Source organism: Anomaloglossus baeobatrachus, chromosome 2, assembly GCF_048569485.1.
Source record: "Anomaloglossus baeobatrachus isolate aAnoBae1 chromosome 2, aAnoBae1.hap1, whole genome shotgun sequence".
Classification (NCBI taxonomy): Eukaryota; Metazoa; Chordata; class Amphibia; order Anura; family Aromobatidae; genus Anomaloglossus; species Anomaloglossus baeobatrachus.
This window is the reverse complement of record NC_134354.1, coordinates 756,548,171-756,557,589: the sequence shown is the minus strand read 5'-3', so window position 1 is coordinate 756,557,589 and position 9,419 is coordinate 756,548,171. Positions and strand designations below refer to the sequence as shown.

Sequence of the window (9,419 nt, the reverse complement as noted above, 5' to 3'; positions counted from 1 at the left end):
AAGGATAACGTGAATCCTTAAGGCGCTTAGAAAAAAACGCTTATCAGGACAGGCCCGGTGATTCTGGACTGCCTCTCTGAAATCAGAGTGGTCCAGAAACATACTCGGTGTACGCTTGGGAAACCTGAAACGGAATTTCTCCTGCTGAGAAGCTGACTCCTCCGCTGGAGGAGCTGAGGGAGAAATATCCAACTTTGATTGATGGACGCAATAAGATCGTTCACTATGGCGTCCCCGTCAGGCGTATCAAGATTGAGAGCGGCCTCAGGATCAGAATCCTGATCAGCTGTCTCCGCTTCATCATCCAGAGATTCCCCCCGCTGAGACCCTGACCAATATGCAGATGTCGAGGGAATTTCCCAGCGAGCTCGCTTAGTCGGTCAGGGGCTGGGGTCTGTATCAGGGACCTCACCCTGGGATCTATGAGACACCCCGGGGGGACCTTCTCATAGTGGCAATGCTGGTCCAACTGAGGGGGGCCAGGGAGCAATGATTGAACAGTGCCCCTGTGCTGAGATACCGGTCTGGATTGCTCAGTGGATCCTGCCGGTAGCGGGGTCGTACATGCGGCGCAGGCAGCATAGTAAGCCTGTGGTTTGGCACCCCTGCCTTTTATGGGCGCCATGCTGTAGTCTTCCCTGAGCAACACAATATATATATCCAGAATCAACTGTGCACCATACAGTGTAAAGTATATCGTATAAACATATAATTTAAAATTACACTCCTGCACAAATGTGGCTAGCACCACAGGTGCTGCATACCACCCGCTTAAAGCGGTTGTGAGGCTACCAGGGTCCCTGCCTGGGTCTGTCAGAATTTGTCCCCCTCTGCAGCGTTCAAGGAGCTGACAGGAATGGCTGCCGGCGTCCTGAGGAGAGGAGGGAGCCGTGGGCGTGACCCAGAGAGTGCGGGAACTGGTGCCACACTGTGCACAGTGAGGGGGGTGGAGTATGCAAAGCATGCTCCAGCCCTCATTGCTGCTCGTCCGTGCAGCGTCCCGCCCTTCCCCTGCTTGTCAGGGCTGTGGGCGGGAGGAAGAAAGACTAGGCCGCAAAAAAAGCCGGGGACTCGAGTAATAAGCGCGGCCGCCGTAAAAGCGCGGTCGCGCGGAAGTCCCCGGCGCACTACAAGTCCCAGCCGCGCCTCAGTGTTAAACATGGCGGCGGCGGTCAGCGCGGTAGTCCCCCTACATAAACACACTCAGCGACGCTGAGTGTGTAATGGCACATTTAACCCGGTCAGCGCCGCGGTCCCCGGTGCACTAGCACACCCAGCAATGCTGGAGTGTTGCTGTGCTCGGTCCCCACGGGGACACAGAGTACCTCCAAGTAGCAGGGCCATGTCCCTGAACGATACCCGGCTCCTATCCAGCAGGCTCCCAGGAGTTGTGGATGAAGCACGGTCTCAGTGCCTGGAGACCGATAGGATCCCACTTCGCCCAGAGCCCTAAGGGGGATGGGGAAGGAAAACAGCATGTGGGCTCCAGCCTCCGTACCCGCAATGGATACCTCAACCTTAACAACACCGCCGACAAGAGTGGGGTGAGAAGGGAGCATGCTGGGGGCCCTATATGGGCCCACTTTTCTTCCATCCGACATAGTCAGCAGCTGCTGCTGACTAATCTGTGGAGCTGTGCTGTGCATGTCTGCCTCCTTCGCACAAAGCAAAAAACTGAGGAGCCCGTGGGAGCACGGGGGGTGTATAGGCAGAAGGGGAGGGGCTTTACACTTTTAAGTGTAATACTTTGTGCGGCCTCCGGAGGCATAGCCTATACACCCAATTGTCTGGGTCTCCCAATGGAGCGACAAAGAAAGATGGTACTGGAAGCCAAATCTACTGATGGTCTGTCCAATTGGGGCAGTGTAGAGAGAGAATATTATGAAGGATGTCAGTCTTAAATCATTAACAGAACAGAAAGAACGGGTAAGATGATAGACAAAGATAACGGACGAGAAGTAGGGCGGGTGCAGAACTGTAGAGAGGTTTGTGGGTGAGAGAGAAATTTATATTGTACTCTGTAGCAGATGGGTAACCAGTGCAATGACTGGCACAAGGTGGAGGCATTTGTGTACCGACTGCACAGAAAATATGATCATGCCTGCTGCATTCCGGGCAGATTGGAAAGAGGGAAACCGATTAATTGAGAGTTGCAGTAGTCCAGGCGAGAATGAATAAGTGACAATAAGGGATTTGTAGTTTCAATGGTAAGAAAAGGGCGGATTATAGAGATATTTTTGAGGTGTCGGTGATATGAGCGAGCGAGTGATCGGATATAGGGAATAAAGAAAAGTTCTGAGGCAAATATAACCTCAAGACAGCGAGCGTGCTACTTTGGAGTTATAGTGGAGCCACCGACAGAAATAGAAATTTGGGGTTTAGGTAGGTTAACAGAGCGAGGAAACACAAGGAGTTCACCCATAGAAAGATTCAGTTTCAAATAGAAGGAGGGCATGATGTTAGAGACAGAAGACAAAAAAAAGTTTGTTTAAAAGATCTGAGAGTCCTCAGTAGTTGATGCCTTTCAATGGCTAACTGAAAAAATGGTAATAATAGCAGCTTTCCAGACTACTCAGGTCTCTTCATCAGGCATGGTATAACACAAAATCTGAAGAGTCACATATTTATACACAACAGGACATAGAATAGTGCAGTGAAAAAAACAAACAAAAAAACAAGTTATGTGAAGCAGAACTATCACTATGGCAAGAGAACAAACTGTTGTGGCCATAAATATTGCTGCAGTTCAGTGTGAAAGTTTTATTGTCCTCTGATTGGGGTCTGGTCCAGGGCTGTGATGCCCCCGGATGGTCTGAGGAGCACATCTCTTAACTGATGTAAAAAGACATGAATCCATGAGACACATTCATTCCTGCTCTGAATGTGCCAAAGGTCATCATAAGTTTGTACTCCCAGAGTCTCCTTTCAATACCAGCAATTTCATGTCCATGATGCTGTGGTCTGGGTTACAAAAATGTTTGGCCACAGGTAGATCCATCCTTTTTTCTCTAATTGTGTGGCGGTGAGAATTCATCCTTGTCCTGAGCTGTTGTCCTGTCTCCCCTACATACAGACCCCCAGTTGGACATTTGGTACATATAATTAAGTACACCACATTGGTTGTGGTGCAGCTGAAGGTACCGGGGATCTTGTAGTCCTGATGTGATCTGGGAATCTTAATCTTGTCCGTTGTCAATATAAATGGACGGTCTTACATTTTTTCTGGTTGCAGGGAAATGATCCTGTTGGAGAGGACAGGGAGCTTCTGACAATGATGCTTCTTAGATTCGGGGGCTGCCTAAAACACAGAAGTGGGGGGTCTGGAAAAATAGATTTTAACCGGGCATCTTTTTGCAGTAATGGTTGTAGTTTCCGTGCAGCTCCTCTAAACACCTCCAGATGTGGATTGTAGGTGACTACAAGAGGTACCCGGTTGTTTACTTCTTTAGCTTCATAATGTAGGAGATGGTTTCTTGATATTCTGGTGGCTCTTGTAATTTGGTTTTCAATTGTTCTTGGGTGGTGGCCTTGATTCAAAAAGGTCTTTCTGAGGCCCTCAAGGTGATCGTCTCTATCGGTACTGTTGGAACATATCCGATTGTACCTGATGGCCTGGCTGTACACTATAGAGTTTTTTATGTGTTTTGGATGAGACAGAAGACAGACACTTAGCCGTCGCTCACATGAGCGTATGAATTGGACGAGCGCAATGTGAGCAAATTTCGCATTGTACTCAGACCAATGTTAGTCTATGGGGTACTTTGCACACTACGACATCAGAAGCCGATGCTTGTGATGCCGAGCGCGATAGTCCCCGCCCCCGTCGCAGCTGCGATCTCTTGTGATAGCTGCCGTAGCGAACATTATCGTTACGGCAGCTTCACACGGACTTACCTGCCCTGCGACGTCGCTCTGGCCGGCGACCCGCCTCCTTCCTACGGGGGCGGGTCGTGCGGCGTCACAGCGACGTCACACAGCAGGCGGCCAATAGAAGCGGAGGGGTGGAGATGAGTGAGACGTAAACATCCCGCCCCCCTCCTTCCTTCCGCAGAACCGGCGTGAGACGCGGTGACGCAGGTAGGAGATGTTCCTTGCTCCTGCGGCTTCATACACAGCGATGTATGCTGCCGCAGGAACGAGGAGCAACATCGTAATATCGGTCCTTCCGAAATTATGGAAATGACCGACGCTACACCGATGATACGATTTCGACACTTTTGCGCTCATTAATCGTATCAAAAACGATTTACACACTCGGATATCGGCAGCGACGCCGGATGTGTGTCACTTTCGATTTGACCCCACCGACATCGCACCTGCGATGTCGTAGTGTGCAAAGTGCCCCTATGAGTTGGAGCAGATGGTCAATTTTTTTCTCATCCAGATTCTGGAAGAAAAAAAAGTCGCAGTATGCTGAAATTATGTGAGACTTCCACAATAAAAGTCAATGGGTGCAAGAAAAAAAAAATAAAAAAGGATGTCACATGGATCATCCTAGTGACATACGTTTTTTATTGATACATTACAATTCTATAGCACAGAACACTGTAAATGGTCCTGTAAAGGACTGTAAATGAATAATAGTTGCTGAGAAAAAAACGGATTAGACACGGACGTATTCTGTATAATTGGGTGTCATCAGCATATAGATGAAAACCGAATCTGCTCATGGGTTGTCCAATATAAGTCTAAGTGCTCGCTCACACAGCCATGCAAGAGAATCGCGCTGATTATGTTAATGACACTCCGCTCAACCTTAGATCAGAGTGTGAGCGGAGTGTCATTAAGGCCGGAGTCACACTTGTGAGTGACTTGCATCGCATCACCCGCCACGGCCGCACACTCTCTGGATACGAGCATCTCAGCTGCATAGATATACTGTACATGCAGCCAACCCGCTCCTGTCAGGAGTGTGCGACCGTGCAAGTGTGACTCCGGCCTTAATTTGATCCGATTCTCTCGCATGCACAAACTGGAGCACATCTGAGAAGATGGAGGACTTAAATTCTCCATTGTCTGTATTGGCATATATTGCACTGCACTCTGATGACATCCGAGTGCAGTCTGATGTTTTATAGACCTGAATGGGTGCGCGCCGGTTGATATACGCTGCCATTCGCGGCATGCAGCGATATTTATTTATTTATTTAATTTTTTCATGCAGAATCGACATGAGAAACAAAAAGTTCTGATCGGCACCTATCATATAACATTGGGCCGAGTGCCATCTAACAAAACATCGGATAGCACTCGGCATGTTACATGCTCATGTGCGCAAGCCCCAAGTATGAGTCTATAAAAGCTCCAGAAGCAAATGTGAAAATTAAGAGGTTGCTAATTTTTTTTTATTAATAAAGATGTAAAAAAAAAAAAATAAATAATGTTGCCAAATTTTTTAAAAAGTGGATCACAAAAAAACGGGTCATTTTCTGATAGTTTCCGTTTAATATCATTAAGATCATAAATTATAAAACCATAAGATTTTAAGATGCAAGTTAGTTCAAAATTATAAAAAAAAAAAAAAAAAGTGTACTTTTTTTTAGAAACCTAGAATCAGCTCCACTCTTCACCGCAGGCCGTGTGTGGTATTACAACTCCGACCCATTCACTAGAGTGGGGATAAGCTGGATCACCGTATACGCCCAAGGTTAGGATCGGCGCTGTTTCTTTAGAGAGAACGGAGTCTCCTTATCTAATGATGGCATGTGGCCCCTTTAACCCCTTCACGATCTTGGACGGATCTATCCGTCATGGATCGTGTCCCGTTAAGCCCCGCCCCCTGCCGCGGGCAGGCGGCGGCGGTCGGCACACATATCAGCTGTTTTCAACAGCTGACATGTGTGCCTGCTAGCCGCGGGTGGAATCGCTTCCACCTGCGGCCATTAACCCCTTAAATCTTGCTGCCAAAGTCTGGCAGCAAGATCTAAATGCGCGCGGCCATGTTTTTTACTTACCGCCGCCCCCACCGGAAGTCACATGCGTGATCACGTGACTATCGGTGGTTGCCATCGTAGCACAGGGTCATGTGATGACGCCTGCAGCTACGAAGTTCCACTTTCGTTTTTCCTCGGCCAGGAGCAGAGGGAAAAAGAAAGTGACTATTTCTGCTGTTTACAGCTGTATAGCTGTGATCAGCAGATAGCGATCAGCGATCGGATTGCTGATCGCTATAGCCCCCTAGGGGGACTAGTAAAATAAATAAAAAAAAGTAAAAAAAAAGTTTTAAAAAATAAAAAAAAAAACAAAAAAACCTAAAAGTTCAAATCACCCCCCTTTCACCCCATTGAAAATTACAGGGTTAAAAAATAAATAAATATACACATATTTGGTATCGCCGCGTTCAGAAATGCCAGATCTATCAAAATATAAAATCAATTAATCTGATTGGTGAACGGCGTAGTGGCAAAAAAAATCCAAACGCCAAAATTACGTTTTTTGGTCGCTGCATGTTTTACGCAAAATGCAATAACAGGCGATCAAAACGTAGCATCTGCACAAAAATGGTACCATTAAAAATGTTAGCTAGAGATGCAAAAAATAAGAAGTCACTGAGCCATAGATCCCGAAAAATGAGAACGCTACGTGTTTCGGAAAATGGCGCAAAACGTACGCCACTTTTATTGGACAAACTTGTGAATTTTTTTAACCCCTTAGATACAAGTAAACCAATACATGTTTGGTGTCTACAAACTCGCACCGACCTGAGGCATCACATAGATACATCAGTTTTACCATAAAGTGAACACGGTGAATAAAACATCCCAAAAACTATTGCGCGATCACACTTTTTTTGAAGTTTGTCCACACTTGGAATTTTTTTGCTGTTTTCCAGTACACTATATGGTAAAACCTATGGTTTCATTTAAAAGTACAACTCGTCCCGAAAAAAACAAGCCCGCATATGGCAAGATTGACGGAATAATGAAAAAGTTACGGCTCTCGGAAGAAAAGGAGCAAAAAACAAAAACGCAAAAACGGAAAGTGCCCGGGGGCTGAAGGGGTTAAAAATGCATTTGAAGGCTACAATATTTATGAGCGGCAAAGTAACTGCGCGGTCAGGAAGGAAGCCTTTCATTAAAACAATTCATACCATGAAGTAAAAATCAGTGACGGATTAGAACACCCAGCCGCTGATAAGAAACACATAAGTGTTCACCGTCTATATACAGAACAGCTGGAGAAGACACGTATTATGTATTTACAGGATTTTCAGACTTCTCATTTAACTTAGCAGCCAGTCCTTATTTTCCTCCTGGAAATAATCTGCTTCATTCAAGTAACTTTCAAGAAATGAAACTTCCTGGAAAGAAAACATAAAGAAATGTGATGAGCAGAAATTGCAAAGATAACAGCAAAAAAAAAACAAAAAACCAACAACAAAAAAAACACTTTCTTTTCAGTGAAGTAAAACTATAAAATATATATCTGAAAAATACACATTTAAAGGGACACTGTGAGAATGAGATAAAATAGCGTCTCTGACTGCAGCCAATCCTAGTCACGTGTCCGTATGGGCTATTGGCTGAAAATATACAGCTCCCAAGATCTGTCTGTCACAAAAGCTGTAGCACACATACCTCAGTCAGACTGTCATATGTGAAGAATTATATTGCTGATGTGTGTAAAGCGCTGTGGAATTAATAGCGCTATGTAAGTGAATAAATATTATTATCTCTTCCTTGCTGAGCACAATAGGGGTTATCTCCAGGTTCATTCTCCGCAATGGTTATTTGTTTTCCAGTTGGGCGCAGTCACTTTCCGTGCATTCCTATAAAGTTGTCAGACTGACAAAGAAGGGGGATGCAGCTGGAGATCTCCTCATCAAATACAACATGGGTTCTTCGCATGCTACAGCCGGCTGCTGACTGAGGTATGTGTGATACAGCTCTTGTGAGTTGAATCACAAGTCTCAGGTTCTGTATATCTTGAGTCTGCAGCCCATACTGACATGTTAATAGGACAGGTTGTAATTTAAATGATATCAGGGACACCATTTAATCTCATTCTTGGATAACCCTTTAAAGATAGTTTATAATTTAACCTCTTCTTACTGTGGCCAACAATCCTTTCTTATTTTTATATTGACACATGAAGGATTGTTTTTTGTTTTGTTTTTTTTTAATGGCAAAGTTGTAGCTTTGAATGACGCCTTATATTTTACCGCATATAGTATTGGAAGACGTGAAAAAAAATAAAAATAAAAATAAAAGTGCATTGAAATGGTGAAAAAAAAAAATAGCAATTCGACCATAGTTTTTGGGTTCTGTTTCTATGGCATAAGCATGATCTATTAACATGTATAATATTTTAAAAATACGTCATATGGTTCTAGATGGACTTTTTTATCGAATGCTAATTTTTGTTTTTTTATCAATGGGGTGGGGCTCAGGATCCTCTGAGGTGCGTCTTTAGATCGTTCTGCATAATTACCCTATGGGCAACTCCCCCTTAATAAAGATAATAAAAATCTGCACGCCAAATAAAAAGACCAATACTTCTCTGTTTGGCAGACTTTTAAGAAGAAAATATCGAAACACTCTGGGAAACAGCAGAAATAAAATAGAAGCAAAAACTGGCCACTTTTGATAGGTCCTTTTTAAATTAAAAAAAAAATTAAATAAGAAAAAAAACAATTCTACAACTTTGTTTTCCGTGCAATGAAACAGAGCTGAAAAATATTGTCGCTACATCATTTTTAGGGTACGTGCCCATGATCAGGACTCGCTGTGTCCTGGATGCAGCGGGTCCGCTCGTCTACTCCGCAGGAGACTGCAGCAGCTTGTACCCACGATCAGGGTTCTGTGTGCTGCGGTCTCTCGCTTGTGTTCTCCCTAAGGAGGATGCAGGCAATTCCGCAGCAAACAATTGACATGCTGCGGCTTGGAAAGCTGCACCGCAGGTCAGTGTTTGCTGCGGAAAATACAAGCACAGTAGGCACGGTATTTCTAGAAATCCCATCCACACGGATTGTGGGCACGCACCCTAATAGTGCAATGAACACCGTAACATTAAAAAACAATTGTGTTTACATCATTTTATTGAGCTTGGAATCGGCACGGTGGCTCAGTGGTTAGCACTGCAGTCTTGCAGCGCTGGGGTCCTGGATTCAAATCCCACCAAGGACACCATCTGCAAGGAGTTTGTATGTTCTCCCCGTGTTTGCGTGGGTTTCCTCCGGGTTCTCCGGTTTCCTCCCACACTCCAAAGACATACAGATAGGGACTTTAGATTGTGAGCCCCAATGGGGACAGTGTTCCTGATGTATGTAAAGTGCTCCGGAATATGTTAGTGCTATATAAAAAAAAATAAAGAAAGAAGATTTCATACGTCTGAATGCCTGCCATGTAATAGTACGTTTTTTTGGAAATGAAAATGAGTTGTTTGGCTGCCAATGACTAGGAGTGACAAGTGTCTCCTGG

At 44.9% G+C, this 9,419-nt stretch overlaps 1 protein-coding gene across 1 annotated transcript in view; it reads right to left on the bottom strand.

Annotated features, from left to right (window-relative positions):
- Nucleotides 1-4,901: 4,901 nt before the first annotated feature.
- Nucleotides 4,902-9,419, bottom strand: part of CCDC82 (coiled-coil domain containing 82) — a 97,736-nt gene continuing 93,218 nt past the window's right edge. The window contains exon 7 of the mRNA XM_075337485.1: nucleotides 4,902-7,300. Within this exon, the coding sequence (XP_075193600.1) occupies nucleotides 7,223-7,300 (78 nt within the window). The 3' untranslated portion in view covers nucleotides 4,902-7,222. The remainder of the gene's footprint in view (nucleotides 7,301-9,419) is intronic.